At 49.9% G+C, this 27254-nt stretch overlaps 1 protein-coding gene across 1 annotated transcript in view; it reads right to left on the bottom strand.

Annotated features, from left to right (window-relative positions):
• Positions 1-27254, bottom strand: part of PTPRF (protein tyrosine phosphatase receptor type F) — a 253455-nt gene that overhangs the window by 39709 nt on the left and 186492 nt on the right. The window contains exons 10-16 of the mRNA XM_075711100.1: positions 24551-24856; positions 21422-21615; positions 12267-12384; positions 9423-10001; positions 8687-8784; positions 2422-2675; positions 1632-1722 (exon numbers count right to left, since the gene is read on the bottom strand). Coding sequence (XP_075567215.1) covers positions 1632-1722; positions 2422-2675; positions 8687-8784; positions 9423-10001; positions 12267-12384; positions 21422-21615; positions 24551-24856 — 1640 coding nt within the window. The remainder of the gene's footprint in view (positions 1-1631; positions 1723-2421; positions 2676-8686; positions 8785-9422; positions 10002-12266; positions 12385-21421; positions 21616-24550; positions 24857-27254) is intronic.

Here is a 27254-nt window from a genome sequence, read left to right on the forward strand (position 1 = left end):
AACTAACTCAGCTGTCTTACCTATGTGCATTGTGCTACAATCTTGGACTGCATGGTCACATACTATCTTTTCTGTAACTCCCCTGCTTTGTTCAATACACAGGACAGACACTAATCAAAGAGCAGCTATTCCATATTTTGTATTCTTCTTTGCATTATGCAGCTTACTATTCAAATCCAGCTCTGAAGACAAAATTAATAATTTCCTTGTGGGCTTTTCTATGGTGCTGATCACTATAATATTACAAGTGCTTAACAAACATTAATGATCTTACCTTCCAAACACCCATATGAGGTGAGATGAAAGTGATTATCCTAATTTTACAGATGGAGAAGAGAGACACGGGCACATTAATGTAAAAAATGTCCACTAACTTTGAATGTCAAATTGAAAAGACATCGGCTTGGTTTGTTTTTAAAGAAAACACAGCACTTTTTTGTAGCACTGACTGTATGCAGCAGAGTTTCTGTTGACTTTCTCTGCAGCTGCAGGTGCTTGGGCTTTGCAAACGAGGCTCCAGGATCTCAAACTGAGCACTCCAAAAAAACAGAACATGCAAGACAGTGGCTGCTAATGAAAATTTTGTTTTAAATCATTTGCCCGGGGCTGGGTGAAACAGAGCTAGAAACCAGTTCTCTTGATAGCTTTCAACCACCTAAAGCTCAAACCCAAACCATCCTTTCTCATCCTAGTCTTCTATTTCTTGTGACATCTTCCAACTTCTGCAATGAAATGATGCAGGAGACCTACAGATGATGGTTCTCCATCACGCAATTGTGCTTCATGCGCAGAACGGATCCACCCATACACGCCATGACCTGGGACCCCATGGAGAAGACTGCGCAATCATGTAATTAAAGATTAATGATAAGCAAGGGCTAACTTACAGCTTCTAACATGTTGTAATTTCTGAGTGCTTCAAGCTTGCAACTTTGTTCTCTTAATGGACACTTCTGTGTGTGACTTCTTGGAATTTTTCCTTATTACTTTGGGGGGGGTGGCATGTGTGGGGAAGAAAGAACCCACAAACCCCTTGTGTGGGGGTCTCCTGACACCCGCACGTGTACCGCACTACTGGTGTTGGAGGACTCCTGCGCAGAACAAGCTGCATCTTGGGGTGAATGGGCTGCTGAATGCTGAAAGCCTTTAACAAGCAGGTGTGAAGGGAGCTTTGCAGGTTTTGTTAGATACTAGAGTGAACTCTTTATCCAAACTGCAGGCTTAGGTCCTATCCAGAGAAGGAAAAGCCTCCTGACAGAACAGCTTAATAAACTGAAAACAATATTTTTCTGTCCTAGCCTGTTTTCAAAACCAGCACGGTTGCTTCAGCTGAGAAAGGCTGCAAAGAGTGTACAACCTGAGACAGGATCTGTCCTGGTCAGGGCTCTGAGACACTCAAGTGTGGTCTCCTAATGGGGCACGTTCTGGGAGGTGGCTCCTCCCTTGCTTGACTCCAGCCTCCTTCCTACATGCTGTCACCAGCCAAGAAAGGCTGAGTGGGCACTGCACATCCCACAGCCCCCCATCTCTGATGTACAGCCTGCGCCCATGCTGCTGCCAGGAGGCCTGGGCAAAGCGTGCTGGGCCACCTGGGAGCCCCTTCCGTCGCAGCAGCTGCTACAGACTCCTACCTGGTCCAGCTCCATCTCATCAGGTGTCCGCCACCGAGCAGTTGGGCTGCTGGTGCTCTGATCCGCTGGCACAACCACGATGTAGTACCACCTGGGAAGGAAGGAAAGCATAAGTACTGGACCCTAAGTCATCTCTCTGGCAGGTCACCAAACAACACATGCCATATGCCTCCCAAGGACAACCTGCTCCTTTCCCTGCCCTCTAAGCAGCAAAAGGGTTCAGTAAGGAAGAGGCTGGTTTTCCAGCTGCACCAGAGAAGAGAATGCTCCCGTTAGCACTCATTAGGTTAATGAAGATCTACAGACTCTGCTCCAGAGGGTGGTGTAGGAGCTGTGAGAAGGACATTTATATAATCGGATTGTAGCAAGGACCCTGGGGGAATTGTGCTTCAGCGCAAGGATACCACAGTAACGAATAAGACTTCCACAAACTCGCTTTTTTAATCTCCTTGAGGCTTTAGGCATTATTTATTTAAAGGATATTATACAGTGTCAGAGAAAGTCCCTCCTGATCCTCAACTGTGTTTTTTCTGGTAGCATTTGGAGTATACCCACCAGGGTGAGGGCAAACTGTCGGAGAATTGTCTTAATTTTATTGTACATAAATATTTGCTCAGAAAGAGCCAGCAGCGTGATCCCATGTTACGGGTAAATGCCTGTCTCTGTACTGCAGCCTGCTCAGAAATTCAATCCCAGGTTACAAAATCCACAGGTTGGCAGAGGTCTGCCCTGCCTCTTTCCCCATCTCTAGCCCCCCACCCTGCCTTCTTCACCTAGGCACGGCACCTACCTAACCGGCACAGTGGTTTGGACTTTGGGAAGGGTGAGTGTGAATTTTCCTTCCTGTATGTACTTGTTTGTGGCGATGGGTTTGCTTTGCAAGACATCAGGAGCGGTGCGGATTGAGACGAGGTGCTGGAGCCCCCCAGCGCTGCTTCCACGGTTCATTAGCACAAAAGAATAGTCCGTGTCTGGCTGGAGGTCACTTATGAGTTTCTTCATTGAGTGGCCGTCCACCTCCACACTCTGGCTATTGTACAGAATCTGAAACGGGAAAAGAACATGCTCATGCAGCCGGCAGCTGCCGATGAAAACTCACACTCAAAATAGCAGCGTTGGAGATGACAATTTGGCTCTGGGCCCTCCCTCAGGTGGCTCAGCTACTGTGTACTTCGTAAACAGCCATAAATCTTTAGCTAAAGAAGAGCAACCCTCAGCAGAGGGGTGAGCTGTGCTCCCTGTGCCTTGCAGTGATGGAGCAGAGAGGGGGTCATCTCAGCAAAGCCTGGGTCTGGTGCCAGCAGTGGGGCTGGTGGTGCCACACGTGCTGCTTTTCAGCACCGGTTCAGGGGAGGAATCCAGATGGCTGTGCTTTGCCCTCGTGTGGAGACGAATGGGTCTTTGTTTCTTGTCTCACGAGGCTACAACACACAATATGCTTTTGGTGTAAAATCCCATCTGCTTTAAATTGGTGTCACTCCCATGTCTACCAGCTGATGCCTGATCGAACGGTTAAGGCAGATCATCCCCCTCCCAGCAAGGTGACTGGGGGGGGGGGGGGGGGTGTTACACGCCTCACCAATGATCTGACAAATCCCGTGCAGGGCTCACAAATTGGTACCCAAAACAGCAGCTCTGCAGGTGTGACACCCCGTTGCCATGACAACAGATGCCGGTGCCGCACCAGCCGTGGGCAGGAGATCGGCGCTGCTTTTTCGCTGCCGCACTTGCAGCGAGGGGATGCTGGGCAGGGCAGGGCAGAGCGGCTGGTGGCCGGGGGCAGCAGGCAGCCCCCATGCACAGCTTCTTCCCTTGGGCCTGCTGGCCCCTCAGCTAAGGACGTTTTCTCAGCTCCCTGTTGCAGGTATGCAGGACCCCCATCTTCCCCAGGGCACAGCAGCCACAAGCACTGCTGTATTAGCCGCACCAAACAGCCTGTCTGCCCTGGGAACCCCGACCCCAATCCTCCTGGAACAACCCCTGTACCTTGAAACCCTGGGTGCTGCCTCTGCAAAGCCAGAAACTTAAACAGTTCCCAGAAACAGAGACAAATGGGGTGTAGAGAACTGGAGAGACCAGAGGTTGTGCCCGAGCTGTGATAAACCAGCATGTTTCCTTCCACTGGGAGACCGTCCAGCATGGCAGGGGACTGCTGGATTCCTGACAGCAGTGCAGAGACAGAGTATGCCAAAAACTGGCAATGGCAGAGCTGCAGCATGTTAAACCATGGCAGCTATTATGTGCCACAGGCAGAGACCACACAGTAAAACGTGCTCTTTCCAACAGTGGCCTTGAGAGAGAGAAGACAGCTCTGTGGAAAAAAAATTACTTGAAGTAAACTAGATTTTTCACCAGCTGAGCCTGCTGTTCAGGCTGATGCAGGCAGCAAGGGAGGGACCAAACTTTCCTTCCAAGTCACCTTTTTAGCAGGTAGCAGAAATCTGCAGAAAGCTGCCAGCTTGCTGGGACAAGGGCAGCTCATTAGCACTGCTCTAACATCCAGTGCTGGAGCTAGGAGGAAGAGGGAAGCCCTGGAAAGAGATCTGGACAGCAGAGCACACGGACCAGACTAGGCCTAGCATTTGCAGTTCTGCTTTTGTGTTATCCAAACAGCGATACCCACAGCATGCTTCAAATCTTCTTCAGGTCACTTTGCATGGAGGTCAGGATAGGAAAAGAGCCCCAGCTTTTTTGCTGCTGAGAAGAGACTCCCAACAGGTAACAGAGCAGCAGTGAGGAGCCAGCAATGGAGGAGAGATGTAATCAATCTCATTTGTTGACATGCTTCAATCTTCAGGGATGAACTGCGAAATAAGTACCAAGCTCTAAAATAACAGAAGTTTGCAGGGATAAAGCCCCAGCTGGCTGCCCAGTGTCCAGGATAGGCTGTCAAAGGTAGGATGGCTGGAGGGAATTGTTCTCTGCTGTGACTCCTCTTAAGATATTTTCTCCTGGGCTTTAATCCCTTTCTCCAAAGACATGTACATCAGATGGGTGCTAAAGTGAGTGAAAAAGGTAAAATGAAGAAATGCTTCTTATAGTGCTGGAATATCAGATATTTAGTTGGCAGGTTTCACCCTGCTCTGACACAGAAGTAGGCACCACAAAGACAGGAGCGCAAAGTCATCTTAGACTTCAAGTCATCTTAGCAGCTTTGCTGTCTTTCCCAGCACCACCCCTTGCGATGATATTGCAATAGTACAGGTCCACATATTTCAGATGAAAACAAGTCAGGGGTATCCTGAGTGAGCAGTGGGACCCCACTTCATGTGCTCCAACATAGATTCAAACAAAACTAAACTTCCAACTTTAAGAGCTACGCTGGAAGGATGCAAAGCCCACGATGAGTTCTGCTGCCTCTCAGATGAGATTTCTCATTATGAAGTCTTCCATAATAAAGATATCACCGACTGCTTGTGTGTGTACCCACCACTTGCCCACCAACTCTCTGCACACAAGGCATCTGCTGGGGACATAGCTGTTCTCCTGGAGCAAGAGGAGGCAGAAGAGATGGTCAGGCACTTCAGTTCCGAGTTTCCCTGCTTGTTCTGCACTGGAACTGGCCAGGACATGGTCTCCGATTCAGTCTTGGCACTGGATGATGATTTTTACTGCCATACACAGAAATTTGTGTCCCAAGACAGTGAAATTGGCATTTGCAATGCTCTCCTGAAGCATTCTCTGCCATCCGGCCCTTTTCACAGTTGCCGTAGCAGTTCTATGTTCCTTTACCTGCCATAACACATTGTCTTCTCAAATGTTATGCGCCATTAGTTAAGGCCTCTACACAAACCTTACAATAATGTACGGGCTCAGAAACAGTCATTCATGTGCAGCTGAAGATGCCCGGGAGCTCAAGCAGGAATGCTATTTAGAAGTTGCATCATGGCCCACTGGTAACTACTTAAGTCAGCAGCAAATTTGGCCCAAGGGCTCTGAACTGCCAAACATTGCTGACTAGCCCATGGATTGCTGTAAAATGTCATTTGTGCTGCCCTTACTCACAAGAGAAGATTTGCAAAGCTAAGTGGGACCAAATGTCACTGCTGAAGGTCTGCTGCTGATTTCAAGGCAGTAAAGAATGTATTGAACTAAAAGATGAAAAGACATGTAGTGTGCAACACTGGAAAAGATAATTACTCGATGGAGAAGTAGATGAGGTTGTCTTTTTTGGGGGCAGGAGTAATTACTACACTCTGTGGGAGACACTGTGAGAAAGCTCCGCCCGCATTCTCAGGGGTTATTTCTGAACCTGTATCATCATAATTTTCAAAAGGTGCTATTCCTTCTCCCCATTTGTAAAATACCTTGTGATGTTGCCTTCTGTTCTGCTCTTAAGTTGAAGAATGTGTCTCAGAAAAGTGCAGTTTCCCCAAGGAGAAGGTTCTATCTATCTTGCATTTTCCATGAAAGCTCCAGAACAGCTTTCTGCAAGCACAGTGGAATAGAAAAGGAATAGTGCCTCTGCTCCACCATAACTCCTTGGCAACATTTTACAAGGAATTTATCTCCTGGACCAGAATAAGCTGTGAAAATTCCCCAAAGAGAACTCAAACCTTCGTTATTGATTTGGTAGCAATGAAAGTTCCTAAGGTCTCAGTTCGTCCCCTAAAAAAAAAAAAAAAATAGCAGCAGTCCTGCCTGCACCTCACTCTTCATTGTCAGAACAATATCTACTTTAATTAAATCTGTTAAAGTAGCATATGACACCCTTTGGGACATAGATTTAGCATGAGACTGTTTATCAAGTGTAGATAATACTAATTGTTCCCATGGAGATTTATCTGCTATGCTAGTTACAGTATAAGGCTCTGGCCTCAGCATCCCATATGCCTGAATTAGACGAGACAGGTGAACCTTGTTTATAAAAATACAAAGTCCTGAAGGTTAGGGATTTCTTTTGAGTGGCACAATCAATGACCTGAAGCTGACCCTCTTAGCTCCTGGCCTTGACTCATGTGCGTCTGCAAGTCTGGGAATATTAATAGAAAGAAGAGACTATTAGAGAAATATCCTTGTAACACTCTCGTTTGCATGACTGCTCTTCAGTTAGCAAGCAGCTAATGCCATCTGCTCCTGTGTCATCTGAGGGTTAATCCGCAGCAGGGGCAGACCCTGAGTCACTGTCTGTGTAAGCAATCGCAGCTACGAGGCCCGAGACGCGGCATCAGCATTACATCCTTGGCTCCTGGCTACCTCCAACCACCCCACCATCCTTACGTGGCAGTAATGCTCCAAAGGTCACACTGTCCCTTTCTAGCACTGCGCTGTCAGACAGAGATGCGGGCTTTGTGCCACAAGAATAAGGCAAGATGAAGCAGACTGGCTCTTCAGCACAGTGCAAAGTAACAGGGATCTGTGAAGTTCCTTGCGGCCAGATATCTGAACGCTGATCCTAGTGCACCCTACATCTGGGAAAGCTTTGAATACCACAAGGTCTTCAAAAAAGCGTTGTCTGCTTCAGCTAAACTCTGCATGTTAACAAGGGTCTGCTATTGATCATTGTAATTCAGCTTCAGGATTTAAACAAGGAGAGTTAGTAACAAGGAAGGGGAGGTGCTCACACACTTTGATGTGGATGCAGTTCAAGACCTTCCCCTCATTCCCCTGGCCATGGATTCCCCCCCCCAGCTCATGCAGGCTTTGCATTTGTTCTTCAGGCACAGCATGGCAGGGTGCATGTGCAAGGAGGAAGTAAGTCACGCTGCTCCCACCCCTGTCCACCTTTGCAGAGGCAGCAGATAGCTGCTGAGACTGGGTGGAAGATTATCCTTGGTGATGTGACATGTTGGTCTTGTTTCTTAGGAGAGAAGCTGCACTGAGATCTGCAGGAATTTCCACCACACTGTAGTCTTTCACCCACATCAGTGATCCACACTGGGGGACAGACTAGAGCAGGAAGACATCGGGTCATCAGTGCTGCCTGCAGCCTGGTGAATGACACTACGTCCAGAACTGTGCTGGAGAAAAGAGAGCAGCAGCCACTCCTTCAGAATGTGTCCTGCACTGACACATCTTGTGCTGCTCACACCTGTAACACCTTCTGGAAGGGTGATGATGCTTCTCTCCCTCACTCCCTGAGATTATGCATCCGCCCTGATGCTCTGAAATAACTCATAAAGGCAATCCGGATGTTTGAGATGGGACACGTTGCAGAAGGAGTCATTCTTAGTTTGATTCACTGGCTGGTTTTCGGGCCACTTTATCCTGGTGATCTCTTAGGATTAAATCACATTTATAACTTTTCACGCTTCAACTCCAAGTCATGCATCAGGTCAAGCTTGTGTAACCACTGTCATGGAGCTGCAATGGCCAGCCTGACCGGTAGGCCCCAGCCAAGTGATACCACGTAACAAGATACTTGAGAAAGCTGATGGAGGATTGAAGCACTGATTGGGACTGCATGAACAACCACCACAACCGCTCATGGGAAAAACATCAGTGATTTGGGGTGCCAGACCAGTTTCCATTTCCCTTTGAAGACGGAAGTAATTCAGGGGCACTACCAAGGGAGGAGTGGGTACTTAGCAAAAGTTGCTACGGTCAAGATGGGCTTCTAGCTGGATGGTGAGAAGCCAGAAATACGTATTATGATCCCCGAGACATCCCCATTCTCTGACTGCCTCTGCCCAGCGCATGCCTTCACTGCTTGGCGTTTCCTGTTGGTGTGCTGCAGCCAACATTATTGACTCCTGTTCTGTTACCACGAGCCAAGTGCTAACTGGCTATTCCACAACTGACCAAAGCAGAAAGAAATTAACAAAACTACAACACCTTCTGGCCTAAGAAGAGTGAGAGAAGGGAAAGCAAGCAGCAATGTGCTCTCCTGTGTGCCATGGTTCATGTGCAGGTGCTCAAAAGCAAGAGCGGCTACCTAACCTGGGCTTGGAGATCTGAGCTCCACAAGACCCCAGGGCAGTGATCAACGTGACCCTGCTCTGCTGGTCTCTTGTCTGATGGCCTGAAAACATCACGTGGCAGGTCAAGATGCTGCTTTCCACTGTCCTGCTCAGGGCCACAGGCGGAGCTCCCTGTCCTCTGCATCCCACCCTTACCTTAAAAGGCACTGCAGATTTATAGGAGTCAGGCACTTCCCAGCTCAGCAACACAGACGTTTTCATGACGGCATTGACACGGAAGTTCTTAGCAAACACTGAAATGAAAAACAAGGTATTTGAGCACAGTAAGGCCAAGTCAGGAGGGAGCTAGGCAGCAGCTCGGCTCCAAGTCTCTCTTTGTCTAACTCAGCAGCAGAGGTCAAAGAGTTCAGCTACAGCAGAGAAGTGAGAGATGAGGAGAAAAGAGCAGCAGCCTGTTACCAAGTCTCCAGTCTCCAGTGGAGTTTCGCTTTTTGACTATACTTTCCAGCATCACAGAAAGGAAGTTGTAGGCTGAACTGTAGCCTTCCTCTCTCCCCCCTCCACTCCCACTCTTGGCCCTTTGCCATGATCAAAGAACAGTGGTGCTCAGGTACTGGATCTGCAGATGATCCTACCCAGCCGTCTGCTCCAGTTCAAGCAAGAGCCTTTCATGTACAGATGAAACAGCAAAGCGCGCCAGTGGAGCAACAAAGGCAACTAAGCTACCGCCAACGCCCCTCACCCCCAAAATGGCAACTTTAAGGAAACCTTCATTGAGCCTCCCCTCGCCACACTAGTTTTCAACTAGGGAGCCACACAGTACCTGATCTCATTAGTCAGAGCAAAGGGGAGCGTAGCCTCATGAACTGAAGCAAAGGTCCCTGTCCTGGAGGCAGAGCTTGCTGTTAGGGCTTGTTAGATGGGCACTTACCTTGCTCAACAGGCATGGTCCGGGACTGGATGCTGGGGCTGAGCGGCCCAACCCCCTTATTGGTACGGGCCCTCACTTTGATGTCATAAGTGGTGTCAGGCTTCAAATTCGTCAAAGTGATACTTGTGTCCTTGGTGATGTTAACCAGGTCCTGCTGGCTATTTATGTCCCTGTATACCACTGTGTAGTTGACGATCTTGCCATTTCTTTCTGCCAAGACTGGGGGGTCCCATGCAACTTCTGTGGTGGAAGTGGTGAGACCTACCACACGCAGGTTCTGTGGGAAGCCGCTTGGCACGTCTTCTGCAGTGGTGATCTCCTTCTCAAACTCCTCTCCTGGGCCAGCTCTGTTCTTGGCAGACAATTTGAAGAGGTATGTGGCCCCTTTGTGCAGGTTGGTCACAGTGTAGTGATGGTCTCTCTTCCCGAAGTCTATCGTGTTCATCTTTTCCTCATCAAGACGTCTGTACTGCAGCCGGTAACCCAGCAGCTCCCCTACCATCTCCTTGGGTGGGTGCCACTGGATGAGGGCTGTGTTCATGGCTGTCGTGCTAATCATCATGGTGGGCTTCCCCGGGACTGCAATATAAACACACAATGACCATCTATACCCTGGGAGGAGGGGAAGGAAGGACCACTTCTGTGCTGCTCAGTCCGTGAGGATTGAGGAAAGTGGGAAAGTTCAGACAACAGGGTGAAGAGGACGACAGACAATTCACATGGATAGAGGCAGACCGACCCTAATCCAGTGGTGAGGGAAGCTGGAGCCAGACAGCTCTTGGCTGCCATTTCCCATGTGCTGCCATCTAAACAGGCAATAAAGTCAGCCATATCCAGCCCCAAAATTCATCCCCTTTTACAGAAAAGGTTTAAGATACCTCAAAGCATCATATTTATCTCAGAGAAGATCTGAATCCCGTCCTCCCAATCAGTGGTCTTCAGACACTCCAGGCTAGTGCACAGCACCAGGCCATGCTGGCCCCGGTGCACTGTACCACAACAGACATACAGAAGCCCGAGTCCAGCACCCTGACCTGTCTGGAGGCAGACAAATTTCATCCTGAAACCTTGCAGTTTTACCATCTGCAGAGGCAGTGAGCAGAGCTGGGCAGGCTGTTTGCCATCAGAATACGTTTTGATTTAGCTGATGAGCAGATTCGTGATGTCAGTGTCGATGCGACAGGTGAACACAAGTGTTCCACAGGATTTTTGCTTATGCTGCACAAGTCAAGGGGTGTTGCCGTCATTGGTTAGGAACTGATGGCTTTAAATTGATGGTTTAATACCTTGATCTCCTTCAGTTAAAAAAAGGATGCGTCTTCACTTCACATCAGCTCAGATTTGTAAACAAATCAACTGATAGGGAAGATACTCAGAATCAAAGGCATGGGGCCATTGATATGAAAATGAAAATGGGACTGTAGCCAAACATAGTTAAATACCCTTGCACAGTTTTGAAATGTATGAGACCACAGATGAGCACAAGAGAAAGTATTTGACAGAATTATGCCCCGATTTTGCCATCAGAGGGCGATACCAACACTCCCCTTTGAGGTCAAGCCTGCAGACAAGCCTGTACAAAGGCAGCTCTGGGGGTGGTTTTGTAGGTATTTAAGACATACAATTACATTTCCACTGCCACTGCCATCCTCCTTGCACTCATAATACAATGTCTAACAGCAGCTAGTATTAAGGGACACATTATTTTCAAAGCTGATTCCAGATATTAACTTTAAATGTGCATCATAACATGGGAAAACCCACTGTGGTTTACAGTGCAACACTGGGATGTTTAGGAAGCTTTTCCTGTTTATAGGACAGCTGTAGCAATTTGATGAACAGAGCATACATCATGGTGAGGCACAAGGGAGACAGCATTTGAGATTGTGACAGTGGAAACTACCTCTGGAGCTCCCCATATGCAGCACGGAGGAGATGGCAAGCTGTTCCTTGTTTAAAAGCACCAGGAACAAACGGTCTCAGTTTGCACAAGCTGCATTCCCATAGTGACAAGTGGTAAATACTGTTCCTGCGGCTGGAAGCAGCAGGATTATCAGTTGTAGGACAGGTCTAGTGAGTGGAAATCAGGGACAAGACAATGTCAACTAGTTGGTGCCACCACCAAAGGCAAGCTTGACCGCATCCGGAGGAAAGCACCTGATGAACTCCTGGGTGCTCCTGCTCCAGGCCCGAGGCTCCTGTGTTGCACTAGGCACAGGGTACGAGTCTCTACTGAGATAGCAGAACTGAACTGGCTGGGATCACCAGGACCTAGAAGTTGTGTCCGCAGCACTCCTATGGCAGGATTTGTTGCATTCCAGATTTTACCATGGCTCTAGGAGCAGCCGGGCTGAGCTCTTTAAGCCTGGGGAGGCAGCAGTAGCAATGGCTGGGGTAGGGAGCTGAGAAGCACCTCTGAGGAGCCCTCTGTGCCTGGGGCCATCCCAGGCGGCAATGCAGTCACCGCAGGAAGCAAGAAATGGCACTCGCCTACGGGAACAACGTGAGGACAGGCCATGACTCCAAAGCTGAGGGAGGGCCTGGACTTTCAGACTTCCTCTTCCCAGGTCTCTGGATTATGCAGATGGGCTCAGACCCATGAGTTTCATTGCTCTTTCACGGGCCCTGGCAGTGTCTGTCCAGCTGTTTGCTGCACTTTGCTCAGGTGATCCAGTGGCAAAGCCTGTAAGTAAGGGCTGGACATCACAAGAGTATGTACCTCTGCAGCATCTCCAGCCCTCTCGCTTCCTCCTGCACAGGTGCCTTAGCCATACTCCCCGTGCACCTCTTGGGAGGTTTTACCACCACCCCTACGAGGCTGTGGTATCCGCTCCCCAGACTCACCTGCCCCTGTGGTGGTGATGACTTTTGGCTTGCTGCGGGCACCATCTCCCTTGGTGGTATAGGCAGCGACTGTGACGGAGTAGGTGGTTTCTGGCAGCAGGCCTCCAATGACCGTCTCCTGTGAGCACATCCACGAAGCGGAGAAGAGGCAAACAAGAAGAGCAAATACTTGTTACTGGAGTGAGCAAAAGGAGGGCACTGGGGTCAGCGTCTCCAACAGCAACACACTGACACACTTGCTGGCTCACACTCATGCATCACACTCAAGCACACACATCTTGCACAGAGCCAGCAAACAACAATCTCTGCCATTCCAACGCTCACCTGCCTAATTTCAACCCCTGTCTCTAGCACTTGGCCTTTCCAGGGACCCACCAGCAACCTGTGTCAGCAGCTGCGCTCTCCTATGGCTTCCGCCAAGAGGGAGAGCTGCTCCAGGGATGGTTCTGCGTAAAGCCAGAGCCACCCTGCCACAGCAAGTCTGAGAGTAAGAGGACTGTGGAGCTGTGAACCAGAGCAAAAGCCAGTTCAGCTGGCTGCGGAAACCTCTTGGGGGCTAATTTGGGGATTTTTAAAGTTGTCTCTTACAGCAGAGCTGCAGGGAGCACAGAGAGGCAATGCAGGCAGCAGCATGGCCACGCCAGGCAGGAGGCCCCGGGCAAGGAGCACCTGCAGCATTACAGCACCGCATTCACCCTCCCTGCCAGGCACAGCGTTGTAAGGATGGGATGGGGTCAGTGCAAGGCGTTGGCAAGACCTGGAGGGAAAACCTTGCGCCGTGGGAGGTCTGGGAGGAGGGCGGACTCCGCAGGGTGCTAGTACCCTTGCATACTTGGCTTCCTCTGGGCAGGAGGAGGGCATGGCTCCGCACTTCAATTTGAAATCAAAGAGGGGAGCACCGCTCCTCCCTCCCTCCTGGCCTCCAGTGGCAACATGACTCGTGCCAAGCCTGGCTGGCCAGGCCTGCAAACGAGCAAGCACAGCGAGCTCAGCAGCTCCCAGATGCTCTCTGCAAGCTCAGGGCAGGTACCCCTGAACTGCGTTCATCTGTGGGTGCTATGAAAGGGACCAGGGCCATTAGCACTAACAACCCCTCAGGTCAGGGAGCAAGAGACAACCGGGCTGGAGAAGGGGCTGGGGAAGCTTTTGGAAAGGAGGCAGAGGCTCTGGGTTGGTTATTTACCCTTTCAGACAAGGAGAAGAGCAGAGGTGAAGAGCATTAAGCTCGAGTCACTGAGGACAGGCAGCGTGGGCGCTGTTAGAGGCTGCTCCAGGAGTCTGATCTCTGCCTGGGGGATCCCTGCCAGCTTGAGGGGTACAAGGGGTGCCTGTGGTTGCTCTCAGAGCACAGCCAGTCTCCCATCACTCACTCGCACACCCACCCATGCTATTAAACCTGCTGATTTCCAGTCAGTGCTGCTGGTTCAGGTTACCTGCCCAGGCTTACTCATCAAAATCACCGTGTTACCATCGCGGAACCAGCCAGCCCAGAGAAAAATCAACAAGCACCAACAAGAACCCCACCAAAATCACCGTGTGAACCAGAGTCCGATCCCAACTCCGCCCCTGCAGCAGATCGTGTGTACGGGTGAGTGGACACGCAGTCCTATCGGTGCCAATGGACCCGCGGGGGAAGCACTCACACAAAACCTGCAGACTCTGAATATCCCAAGAGAATTCCCTCCTCCCAAATCCATGCAAAGAGAAATTCTCACGCAAAAGCATGCCACCGGGAGCAAAGCAAGCGAGCTGGGAGGAGGGGAGAGAGACAAGGGATGGATGAAAGAAGGTCTGATTGCATAATGTAAATACAGTGCTGTCATGACAAAGCCACTCTGAGCAAGAATCCTCTGTATAAAGCAGGAGGAGAAATGCATCGTGCCAGGGAAGCTCACAGTAGGGCACATAATTGAATTGCTGACTCTAAAAAGGTCATTTTCTAGTTTGTTCCTGCAAATTTATATTTCAAAATTATGTGGGAAAAAATGGATTTAACTGTTTAAATGTGATTGTTTTCTTATTACTATCTGTGTTTCAGCCAAAGGTCACGGTTGAGAGTGTAGGTTACTTTTCATGACTACGATCAATGTGGTTTAAAGATTATGTATCTAATTTTACCATGTAACTCAGTGGGCCAACTACTGCAGGAAGTAGGAAGCACCTCCTGAGTCGATCACTTGAGCCTGCCTAAAACTGCACTGCAACAAGCTGGAAATACAGATTATAGGAAATGTCAATTGCTTTTCTGCATTTACTAGCAATCTAAATGCCAATTTTCCCTGGATTTGCTGCTTGTGGAAGGTTTCACAATGTAACTCTCCAGCCTCATTAAGGGAGTGAAAGGCATGTTTTGACAGCACTGTGTCTACAAAATTCACAAATCGATTTACCAAACCCCTCTTTTCCAACCTGGAATACACACAAGTGGTACTTACATGGTCGACGGAGTCCTCAGTTCTCCACTGACGGGGGAGAAAGGAAGGAGGAGAGAAAAATGGAGACACAGAATTTTAAGGGGCAACGTGTAGGAAGGGGATGACGACGACAATGACAACAGCAGGGGTTAGCAGGACTGGGTTGGTGGGATTACAACACTTACACACAGAGGGTCACTCGGCACAGGCTGTGCCAAGGGAAGAAATGGCATAGAGCAATTTTCTACATGCTGCTAGCCTGCGCAGTAGGTCTGAGATCATTCACACAAAGAGGGGCAAAGAGCTTCCTCCTCATATGGATGGAGAGATCACTACTTCCTAACTTTGCAGTCCTTTCCCCTTCTGGCTTTGTTTGCACTTTTCTGCCTCTTCCATGAGCAGAAGCAAGAACGGACAGCTTGTACCAACAAGGCTCTGGGGCTGACTGCTGCCCCACAAGTCACTCACAACAGCTCTGTGGCCTGATTTCCAGTTTCTGTCCTAGTGATCCTCCAGCCACCATCTCTTGTTGAGAACCAAAGACTTCAACACACAAAACGCAGAGGGCACTCTCTGCAGGGAAGCACCAATGCAACATTTACAGAGCTTCTCTTTCCTGTATCATCTGCAACAAAACGCTCTGCGGACCTCAGAAAACCAAGAAGTGCCATCTCTTGTCAACAGTGCAAGAGAGCCTGAGATCTTACACAGAGCTCCATGCTAAGTTGCTCCTCTCCAACAGTGTTGCGTGGAGGGAGGCTCAACCTGGTGCATGTGCTGAGGAAACAGCTTCTCACTCCCAATTACACAACACCAAACGGCAAATACTTCTTTCGCAAGAGCAGCCCTGCAGGTAAGACTTCTACATAAACCATTTCCCAGCAAAAGCTCGTGTGGATTCCCAGCCATGGCAGGTCAATTAGGGCTCTGAAGAGGGAACACGCAGGTTTCTGGCTGGATTTGGGGTTCTAAGGCATCAAAGCTGCATTGGGGTGGTGAGACTTAGCAGACCTTGGCTGCTGCCATGCATGCCTGTAGCACTGTTCTTTGTGGTTCATGCACCAAAGGAAGGTTTGCAGAGATCACAAGGAGCTCTCTCAGCCAAGGTGATGCGTTACATCTCAGGTTACTAAATCTGCCTGGAGGAAGCACCGGTCCATGGGTTCAAGCACAGAGATGAAAGTGGAAGATAGGTATTATTGCCCCTGACTCATAGTGTGAGCCTTGGCAAGCCTTGCTTCTGAGCCTGAGCTGCCAGCTGTGAAATGGCGCTCAGATACTGACTTCCTCAGGACACTGGAAAGCCCAGCTAATGCTGCTGAAGTGCCCGGGAACCTGCAAGTGCGGCAGAAGTACTAAATGGTATTAAAGCTACAAGTTGACTTTTGTACTCAGGCTATTTGAGGTGGCTTTCACAGGCTGCAGCCTATCTCAGTGGCAGAGTACTCTCCTCAGCAGTAAAATACATGGCATACCTTCAAAATATCTGTTATTTCACTCTCTAAATTCAGAAAGAAGCAGATATTGGAGAAACGTTCCTGTAAGATTTTATTATAGTTCACTTATTTGATGCCGTGAGACTGCAGTAGAATTATCCCCCTAAACCATCTTAAAATTTAATTTCAGCAAAGAGGTCAAATTGTCCCTAAAGACTTCCTATAAAGCCAAGGTCCTCACTAAGTATTCCGGTCACTAAAGGCCCTCTTTCCACATGCATCTTGGTGTTATTTCCAGTGTTGCACGCTTAGCTCAACCCAAGTCATTTGCTGTTGACATCCTACCTGCGCCAGCCAGCTCACACCGTGGTCAACAGCCACGCACTCTGCCCTGCTGATCTAAAACCTGCAGAAGTCTTACTACAGGAAGGATACAAGGCCTGGTAGCTCTCTCTCCCAGAAGTACGCTTCTGCTCCAACACCATGTCCCTGGTGGATGGGGGCCATGTGGATGGTAACACCCCAACCCACCTCCATGTAGCTGCAGGAGTAGAAGGTGACACCCCACTGCAACGAACAGTGGAGTAGACCAGGGCTCAGGAGGCTACTGCATCTCACAGCCTCTCACACCACAGCAGGGAGTTTATCACCCACTAGGATTTTAGACCAAGCATTTAATGTTCAAACTCTGTTTGCTCTTATGTTTCAGTGGACTTTAATCTTGCATCAGATCAGAGTGCAAAGAAATGCCTTGAGATCTGTGCTGGAGGAGTAACAGTGAAAAGCCAGGCCTGCATAAATACCCTGGTATAAATTCAGTTTCATTATGAAAATATCATCTGCAGATCAAAACATTTCCTTCCTTAAACTAGCTCAATTGCTTCTTAACTGTTTAAGGTTGGTCAGTAAGACAAATTGATCTGAAAAGCCCAGGAGCTGTCATAAAAAGAACTCAGACAGTGCTGTGTGCATGAGGCAGGATGGCTCAGGGAAGTGCTAAAGCTAACAGTGTGTATTTATGGCAGCTGCAATGCCTTAACGTTTCATTTTACACTTCAACACCGCACAGCATAGTCATGTCTCACCAGGGAACGGCTGTTTTCCTTGACCATGGCTCTTGCAAAAGACAGACTCAAGCCCTCCTAAACAGCCCCAGCTATGGGAAGTAGATATTGCAGTTTTCCTGCAGATCCCTCTCCTCTCTGCTTCAGTGACTGTGGCGCAACAGTGAAACTCCAGATGTAAACTTGGGTGCTCAGCCTGTGGGATGTGGAGGGGTCTGAGGGCTCCAGAACTTCACCTCTGTCCATTAATGAAACGCCTCTTGGATGATGCCTTTCAGTTTTGTTCCACTTATGAAGCAGAGTATATTTCACCTCCATGCCAGACTCTTACCTAGACGAGTACACATGCATGAGGAGTTGTTCCAAGTAGATTTAGATAAAGATCCATAACTATCACCCAGCGAAAGAGGAAGGCTGTGAATTCCTCTGTTATGCCTGGGGTGGGCACTGCCCAGGGAGAATAGGAGTCTCTGCTTCCCCTTTTCCTTTGATCTCAGTCCAACAGCTTGAAGTGCTTGCCATTACTTCTTCCTGCTCTTCTGGAGCAAGCTGGTGGGAAGTGCACTCGGTCTGCATGCTGGATGGAGAAGTGCCGCCTGCGAAGACCACACAATCTTCCTGTGAGCCTGCAGCCCTTCTCGTGGGCAGCACACCTCTCCCTTGCCATGACTCTGTTTGCAGAGCAGGAGGAGGTGGCAGGAGTCTCTCCTCCACAAAGCCTGGCCTCCTTGTACCCAGCCAGCTCCCAGCAGCAGAAGCACTGCAAAGCTCTCTGGGCAGGCTGGATCTGCAGAGGGCTGTAAGCAGCGAGACTAATGCGCACGTCACAGTGCCAGAGTGATGCAGGCAGCAGGCTCCCCAGCAAATATGCTGCAGTCGAGGGCGGGAGCAGTTGTCAAGGCCACATTGCAGCATGGGGAGAAAGTCCCCCCTCAAGACATTCCAGTCTGGGCTGAGGACAAGCAGGCTGGGAGCAGGACCCAGTGGATCAACAGCTAGATTCACGCAGGGTCTAGCTGGCTGTCTTTGAAAGAGCAAACGAGTCATGCTTGCACGGGAACTCAAACAGGAAGGCCTGTCCTCCCTGCTGCCCCCTCTGTGCCCGGTGCTCCAGACTCAGCACTGCCGCCTGGCACTGCTCAGCACTGAGCTCTGCAGGGCACGTAGGACTGGTACCTGGGAAGGGATGGGGCAGATCAAGCCCACTGCTCCCCCTGACACACTGCAGCTGCCCAGGGACCGGAGACCCAGGAAGGCAGGTGGGCCCCTGCCCTCCCCTGAAGAACCTAATGCTTGTGCCCCATGGCTCTGCTATTCCCCGCTCCCTCAAGCCGGTGAGGACTTGTATGGAGTGGTGGAGCATAGCTGAGCCCCTGCACTGGTGCCCCTGCTCCTTTCAAAGGCGCTCTCTTGGTGCTTGGATGCGTTGTGCACAAGACCCAGGGCACAGAAATGAATCTTCTGCCATCGCTCACCACGGGACCTGGCTGAGCCATGACGGGCAGGGCCTGTGCAGGAGGTGGTGCGGGTACCTGACCCAGCTCTGCAGCGACACACACGCTCCCCTGGACGCTCCTCCACAGGGCATGGCCACATTTGCTTGTCCATCAGTCTGTCAGTAGGAGGTGAGGGCTCAGACTGGAAGGCACAGGGAAATCTGACGGAGGTAATCAGTCACAGGCACAGGCACAGCCACAGAGGGGAGGGAGAGGCCTCAGCTCCATCGCAGGACCTTCCTAACAACCGATTACTCTCCCTAGGCAGGAGGCTGTAAAATAAAACGCGATCTCTCCAGCACCAGGGCCCCTACTTCTCTGCTGATGTTTTAGTCCTTTCTGCTCAAATGGTTTTGAAAACTCAGAATCTGTATTATCTGCATAGCTAACATCTCCATTCCCTTTCCTTTTTCCTTTCATCTTCGTTTACTCTTTCTCTATTTCTCATCTTCAATCAGAAAAAAATCATGGGTCAGCTTTAATACCACTGTCTTCATACCATCTGCAGGAAGCAGATTATGTGGTACATACCTACTCAAAATCAGCAGACAACCTGGCTAGGCAGGAGGAGGGGCTCTGCCTACATGTCCAGAGAATTTCTTCTCTGACCCCAGATTTTCAATCAGTTTAATTCTCTCCTTGTGCATTGGTGTAAGTGTTTATGAATGTTTCTGAGTACTGAACTGTGGCTCTATTCTGGCCATCTTCATCCTGTGACCTTCAGGGACAGGTGTTCCCGTGGATCTTTTTGTTTTCTTCCATAAAAAATAACTCTTCCAAGACTACTCGGTTGAAGTTTGATCCAGCTGTTTGCAAAGACATGCACTGCTGTACTGAAAGATGGCAGCTCTTACAGGGTTCTTCAGCTTCTGGAGCAGATGTATTTCATCACAAGCACAAGTCATGCCTGGCTTCTCACTCTTTCCGGAAATAAAGACCTCTTCTGTCCAGTCAGTGAAACCTCTTCCCTGCAGGGTCATCATTAGTTTATCCCAAGAGTGACATGACTCCTTCAGAGTAGTCACTTCTCTGCAACTACCTTTTGGCCTTCACTTCCATCCAAAAATTACAGCAGATGAGTTCAGCACCATACACACCAGAAAAAAAAAAAAATCACACCAATCAAGAATTCTCCCACAGAAATTCACCAAATACGAATAACTGGTAAGTGGTCTGACAGGCCAGGAAACTTCAAGCAACTTGCCTCCTTGATGCACACATTCAAAATAATGCAAAATCCAGCACTAGTTGGAAAGTTTCTGGCTCTGGCATCCTCATTCCTGCACGTTAACATGGGGTTTCTCTCTCTGAAATGTATGAGTAAGGAGTGAAAGCAGAACTGGCTGGGCAAGCATAAAATATTTGAAAACACCAAGAACAACATTGCCAACTTCGCCCACCTACGCTTGGGACCAACCCATTAACTCCAAACTCCAGCTGAACAACACAGCATCAATTGTTCAAACATCACAGAAGATTATATCCTCCTGGAATAAGTAAAGGGCAGTAAGCAGCTTTTCTAACGATTAAAATAAAGCAACATCTGAAACATAAACAGAGACGTGCCCCAGACAACACTGTAAGGTCCCTCAAAGCATTTTCTCTCTTTAAAGTTTTCCCCTTCCACATTATTACTGAGTTCTACCCTTCAGAATATGAATGGGGAGTAAAGCTGCCTCTGTGCACTGCACTCCCCACTGACAAACGTACAAATGATTCACAGCTGCGTTCAGGAGACAGATCAATTAATCGTTGCAGCTCTCCAGTATTTATATTGGGCATCATTCAAGCAAGCCAGCTCTGAATCGATTACTCGTCGCTTCCAACAGCAGCAGATCCTGTACTTCATTTATACGATTATCTTTGTTGAGAACAGCATGGGTCATCCAGGACAAAGGACCCTTGTTCCAAAGAAGAGTTGTATTTCATCACAGACAGGGCACCAAAAACTTCCCTGGACCCTGGGAATGAGGCAAGTACGCATTGCTGGGCCGAGCAGAGTGCATAACCATGCCTGGAACACTGTGTGGGAACGGGGCCTCAGCTCACAGCCAGTGAGGTATCCAGGAGATTGCATAAATATGAGCGGATTGTTGTGTGGGGATTGCAGAGGGCAAAGTCATTTACAGGCAATGTGGGCCTGCATCTCACTCTTCTTCCCTCCAATCCCCGCCTTTCCCAGACTCCATTGGCTTCATCTACACTTTGGTTTCAAGAGGCAATGCAAGGTCAAGTCCCTGCCTTGCAAAAGCAGGAGGGAAGGGGGGCTTTGCCTGGCATGCTGTGCCCACCCAACGGTGCAGAGCCACTCCCTGTGCCCCACAAGCAGGCAGGAGCCCCCTGGACTCTGCTGAGAGAGAAGCTTTGCCCTGAACATAGTCAGCAGCACAAAAGAAGCAGACTCAAGGCTTGTTTAAAACTCTCTGACAGTTTATAACCTGACTGGCAAAATGCAATTTGCTCCAGGTGGAGTCTGCACAGGATGTGCCAGGAAGAGAGAGGTCCATGTTGGAGAAGGGGTAAGAGAGGAGCATCATCCAATACATCATCTTTCCTACAGCAATCCTTTCCCGATTTTTACCCGTTTGTAAGCCACAGTTAGGGATAAACTGTTTGCCTTGCTCAGGCAGGGCTGAGTCCCATGCTCTGGAGCCACAAGAGGAGGCCCAGAAATACTTGGATCCAGCCAGCCTGGCCCTCTGTGGAGAGGGCTGTGCCCACCAGCCCGTGGTCCCCACACTGTACCTGTGCTTCCGACAGCATGACGTCCTTGATCACTGGCTGCCCTCGGGGCTCGTTGTTTTCCAGCTTCACATATGTAACCTGGTACCCGCGGATCTGCCCATGCTGCTTGTTGGAGATGGGTAGCTTCCAGCTCACCCGGATGGCAGTCGAATTCACGGACTCCACCTCCACCTTTCGCGGTGGGGCACTGGGCACTGTAACACACACAAGACGGACAGTCAGCAGGTACCACACAACTGCTGTCAGCTACCTCTCACTCCTTTGCTACCTTCCCTCCTCCTCATTGCAAGGACAGCCCTGCTGGCACAAGTTCCCTGCACCTGCCCAGGAAGTCATACTGCAGTTTTCCAGCGTGACCATATCCCCGACCCTTTCCCAGCATCCAAGTACTTTTGCTACCATCAGTAGGAAAGAGTATGACCGTGATATGCAGGAGCACACCTAATAAAAGCCACTGTGCTGGATCAGACCCAAGGTCCGTCTATCCCTCTCTTGTCTCCAGCAGTAGGGGAGCAAGGAAGAATAGAAGAATAGAGCAGAATATAAAGAATATGGTAACCACCTGCAGCTCAGGGTGCCCTGCAGCAGAGGCAGGGGTTCTGAAGCCTTCTTTGCATCCTGCCTGTCACAACACCTCCTCTCAGATCTCTCTGCATCCATCTAAACACAGTCCAACAGCCCCAGGTAGCGGGACTGGGCGCTGAGCCTGCCTCACAGGGAGCCCTGGTACCTGCCATCAGCCAGAGTGCACACGCGCTCTTCCCTTGTGACAGCAAGAGGTTAATGAGGGGGAAAAGCACCATCCTAAAACAATAACCCAGAGCTCAGAGACAGCAGTCGCTGAACTCAGCCAGATAAAGGGGCCCGTGGGGATTGTGACAGCTCTGGGGACTGTATTTCATGCACGGCTAGCTGAATGCTTTTTGATAATAAAATGAAAAATTACACTGCCCAGAAAATATCAATTTTCTTGCAAGGTGAGGCCCGTTTAAAAATGTATTTATACCCTATTTACCATTTGGAAAAATTACCTCCTTATTACTTTTTGCTCTTGCATTGACTGTGACAAAAATGTCAATGGTAAAAAATTAGCTTCTCAGTTGCTCTTGGAAAGCTCCTTCCAGCTGAAGCAGCTGGCAGCAGAGGTGTGCATTCCCTGTGGAAGGTACCACTGCTACGCGAGTGCCTGGTACCCAAGTGAAGGACCTGGGCTCCATCCTAGCACCTCTACTGCAGGACCCCTTCCACCCTCCACTGCCTAGGAAAATCCAGGGATTTGGGACCCCATACGCCCCAGTTCTCATCACAGCAAGAAATAATTAGTATTAGATAATTAGGGATGGATAGCTGACAAGCAGACATAACGACTATTGCTATTTCAACCAACTAAATGGGAAGAAACAGCTACCCAGCAGGTAAGCACAGTTTTTAAGCTGCAGGGCAATTCATTATTTTCCCCAGATGTCCTTCTTAATTGTAGATAATTAAATAAAATAGAGAAAGGAGGAATGGAGCATTTTAGCACCACGAGGCCAGCTCAAGGTATGGGAATGGAGGGGGCTGTGCTTGAATAGTTACCACCTTCTGGCTGGAGCAGCCTATGCTGTAATCTACAAGTCACTTAGTGCAGTGACCTTGCACAAGCCACAGGGCTCTCCTGCCCTAGCAAGACACCTGCCCACACACACAGTTGGGAGTCCAAGCAAAAAACAAGATCCTCCCTGAGAACCAGACAGAAGCTGTGTGTCAAGCTCTGCTGGCAAGAGAAGGCAGGAGGCCTCAGCAGGACATGATATCCGGACGTTGCAGGGACGCAAAAAGATGTGAAGGTGAGCATACCACAGTGTTTCGAGGAACACTATCGTACCCCATTATGGGAAGCATGTGCTGCATCTCAGACCCAAACAGGGAAAGTTCTATTTGTTTTCAGATCACAGTTTAGCATTTCTCATTCCTTCATCATGGGTATCTACTGAGCATCAGCATGTCAGAGGGACGTGAAATCACTCCTGACAGCTAGGCTGGAATGTCCAACCACAGTGCCCAAAAACTAACTGAGAGAGCTTGTTGCGACATTTCTGGGGTAGCAGCTTCCCCTGGGCTACAGCTCTGCTGAACGTGAACTGAAGCAAACAATACAGGCAGCAGGACACACACAGATGTGTTTGCCAGCCCAGGAATGCAGTCAGTGAGCATTCCCACACACCACTTCCAGAGCCACGGAGACACGGGGGACAGTGGTAGCCCATTTAGGGAAACTGTAACATGTCTGGTTTCAATTTGCTACGCTGACTAGGCAACGCAGAGACCATCCTTTCTTTGCCTGGACACTGCATCTCTTTCTTCTCCCACTAAATCTGCAGCTTCTGGGGTCAGCATGAAGCCATAGAAGCTCCTGCTGTCACCCTGAGCTCTGGCACTTTCAAAGGAAATGGCTTAAGTCATGATGACATAACTGACAGCCCTGCTAATACAAAGCAATTTCTCTTTAAAGCTGTCGTATCCAGTAAAGTGTTCTGTACATGCGATATTCTGACTCTTGAGCAGAAGAGCAGATTTATATAAACTGTGGCTTGCCTGGAAGCCAGGGCAGGAAGCAGCTTTCCTGTGGTATCTACAAGTTCCAAATGGATTTCTTTTCCCCTCTTTCATTTGCTGGATTTTAGGTCAACAAGTAAACTTTAAGTCCTGATCTCACAATGCGAGAGAAGCCTTTGGCTGGGAGGACTCACATTACCTTCAGTAAAATGGAAACCACCACCAGCAGACACTAGAAAGCCGAAATGGCAAAGCAGTGTAATGCCTCCTCACGTGTGCAGGAAGCACTGCTAGCACACACAGGGCCCTTGTGGGACCACGCCGGGACATCTGACCCACTGCCTGGAGGCAACCATCATATCAGAGCAAGGGCCAAGAGAGCAATTCCCCTACTCCACTTCAGGGCAACTGTGGAGACCCACTCCCTGGAGCAGCTGACCAAAGTGCTGCTCCTGACAGCCTCCGGTCCTGCTTGAAAAGCACTCCCAGGCCAATATCCCCACTCCTTTCTCCCCCTTTTCCAGCAGCTCAGCTAGGAGAGTCCTGATTGCCCCAAGGCGGTAGCTGAAGGAGCTGTTCAGTAACACCTACCATCCTCGTCAGTGCGCACGTGCACAGGGATGCTCTCCGGTCCTGGCCCCACATCGGTGTGAGCCCTTACCCACACCTTGTACTCGGTCCATTTCTCCAGGTCCTTGATCTCCCAGCTGGAGTGCTCCCGTCCAATGCCATCCACCACATGCTTGGTGTTGTCATCTCCTTCCACTGCCTGGTATGCAATGGAGTACTGGGTGATGACCCCATTGCGGCTCTGGGCAGGCGGTGGCACCCAACTTACCCGGATGGTAGTGGAGCTGGTGCTTACACACTCGACTTCCTGGGGTGGGGCGGAGGGGGCTGGGGATAAATAAATGAAGTGGGGAGATGAAGGGAAATGAGTGGAAGGACAAACCAAAATGCACAGGGAACTTTTACCCAGCCAACTGAGTACTGAACATATATGTGGAAATTCAGCCAGTAGCTTCCTGGACAACTGCCTGCCTTCCTCGCAGATCATCAAAGATGGCACTAGGGGCAATTTGTATTTGAAAGCCTGATGAACAGCATGGAGACAGAAGTGCTGTTCTGCATCAGAGAACACGTCTTCCCAAAGTGGTTCTGGACGCTCACTTACCAAACACAGCAAATGGCAGTAAAGGAAGGGGCGGGGGGAGAGAGACTGGTAGGGAGAAGAAAGATGCTTTCAGTGAAGATCTGAAGCAGATGGAAACCAGAAGAGGTAGGAAGCTACAGAAGGCAAGAGTGGCAGAAGGGGAAGCTCACACACCAGATTGCATGAAGGCTTGCAAAAACCCTCTCCTAGACAAGTGGAGGAAACAACAGAGGGCAGGGAAAGCAGGTGACTGAGGCTGGCTGGAGAGTGTCCAGGCAGGGTTTGAAATCACGATCATCAGCTGTGAGCAGCACCCTGACCCAGGTGGGAGCCAGGCACCATGTGGAAACAGGAGATAACATGATTGTGCTGCTTTGCATGTGAGCCTACTATCTGGGACTGACTGCTTCATGCCTGCCAAACTGGTTACCTGCCTCAGTAGCTTCCTGGCCTATGGAGCTGTACAGGGGAAGGTAGGCAGGTCCTGTCCCCTCCCAAGCAAAAAAAACACCTGCAGTTTGCGTTAACTTCTAAGCCCCAGCAATGTTAACTGGCTTCAGGGGGAGGAATGGGATCTAGGCAGCAGATGCTTCTCATACAGGTGAGGAACAGTCCCCTCCACACAGCATTGCTGGGGAAGAGCAGTGAAACAAATTTTGGGGGTGGAAGAGAGGGACCGGAGAAGGAGAGATGACTGAGGGCTGTGGCAACCTAGCAACAGGACAGCAGTTCTGCAAGGTAGGAGAAGGGAACAAACCGGACAAGTGCCCTGGAGATGCTCTGCTTTGCCCAGGACCCCAGCAGCATGGGAGCCCTCTCACAGCAGCAGCAGCCTCCTCTCATTTGGCATCACTGCCCAGGGATGCTGCAGACTTATCCTGGGGCCTGTTGTTAATACACAACAGCACAGCCACCCTGCAGAGGTGTTTGTGCTGCCCAGGCCATGCCTTGCTGCTGGCAGGATGCACACAAAGGGAAGGGGAGCTGCACTCAGGTGTTTCTCGTGAGGGTGGAAGCCTGGAGGAGGGAGGGAGCCCACCTGGTCGGGGAAGGCATAAGGGAAATGGGTGCATCCCTGGGTGCTTGCACAGAAGGGAAGAGCCCTAAGCAGAGAGGGCAGGGCACCACCACCAAAAATGCGCGCACAGTTGCTCTAAGGCTAGGAAGCTGTCTGGCCAAGCAGTAACGGAGTACAAAGTATCTTGCTTTGCCATGGCAGGTGAAAGGCTGCTTCCATTCTTCACTGCAACCATCAACCTAGAAATGCCTGAATAAAGACTGGTGCCCTTCCCCATGCCACAGTCCTTGAAGCCATCAGTGCACCGGAGCCAGCCTTCCAGGGGCACAGGGACAAGTCTGTCTGCTCATCGCCTGTGCAAAGGCAAACGCAACCTACATTACCCCTGATGGGTACCCAGGAAGGACTTCAGATAATGAAAGCACCCAACAATTGTGCCTTGGCTTTGCTGGGCATAGGATGGTAGTGGGAGAAGATCTGGGAAAGCTGGGGACAGCAGGACCTCCCAATGCCACTGGTGACCTCTGCTTCCTGGAAACAAGGCCCACTTGCTTGCAGAGGCCATCATAGGCTGCACGTAACTCTTCGTGCCCACTTCCGTGCTTGGGGAGCAGGGCCTGTCCATGATGCCTGGGTTGGGGTGCCTGGAGAGAGGAAATACGGAGGGAGAGTGGACAGTGATGGAGCTGGAAGAGATGATGCCTGAGCAGAGTCAGGCTGCTGCTATGGGAGCTACACTGGAGGAAAGAGAAGCCAAAGCAATGTGTGGAAGCAAACAGTTGCGTTGCCTATGTGAGGGAGGCAGAGTGGGAATGGCCCTGCCATCTGGTATACCGGAAGGGAGTAAGGGTAGAAAATGAATCCTCACACGCTTTTGATTAATCAGCAGAGAAGTGGCAGGGAAGAGAGTAGGAAGATACAGCACCAAAGCAACACCAAGAGTGAATTCAAGGAGGGCATAAGGTAGACATAGCACCTAGTAGCATCCCTCAGAGGGCACAGGTGAGACATAAGGAGCCTGGCAAGCCTTTCCTTTGCCACTGTCTGTAGAGAGGCCCTTCACAGAAGAGACTTGCTCTGGCTTTGGGCCTCCACAGCATCCCTTGGGATGCAGCAGTGAGCTG

The sequence above is a fragment of the Pelecanus crispus genome, chromosome 5 (assembly GCF_030463565.1).
Source record: "Pelecanus crispus isolate bPelCri1 chromosome 5, bPelCri1.pri, whole genome shotgun sequence".
NCBI lineage: Eukaryota > Metazoa > Chordata > Aves > Pelecaniformes > Pelecanidae > Pelecanus > Pelecanus crispus.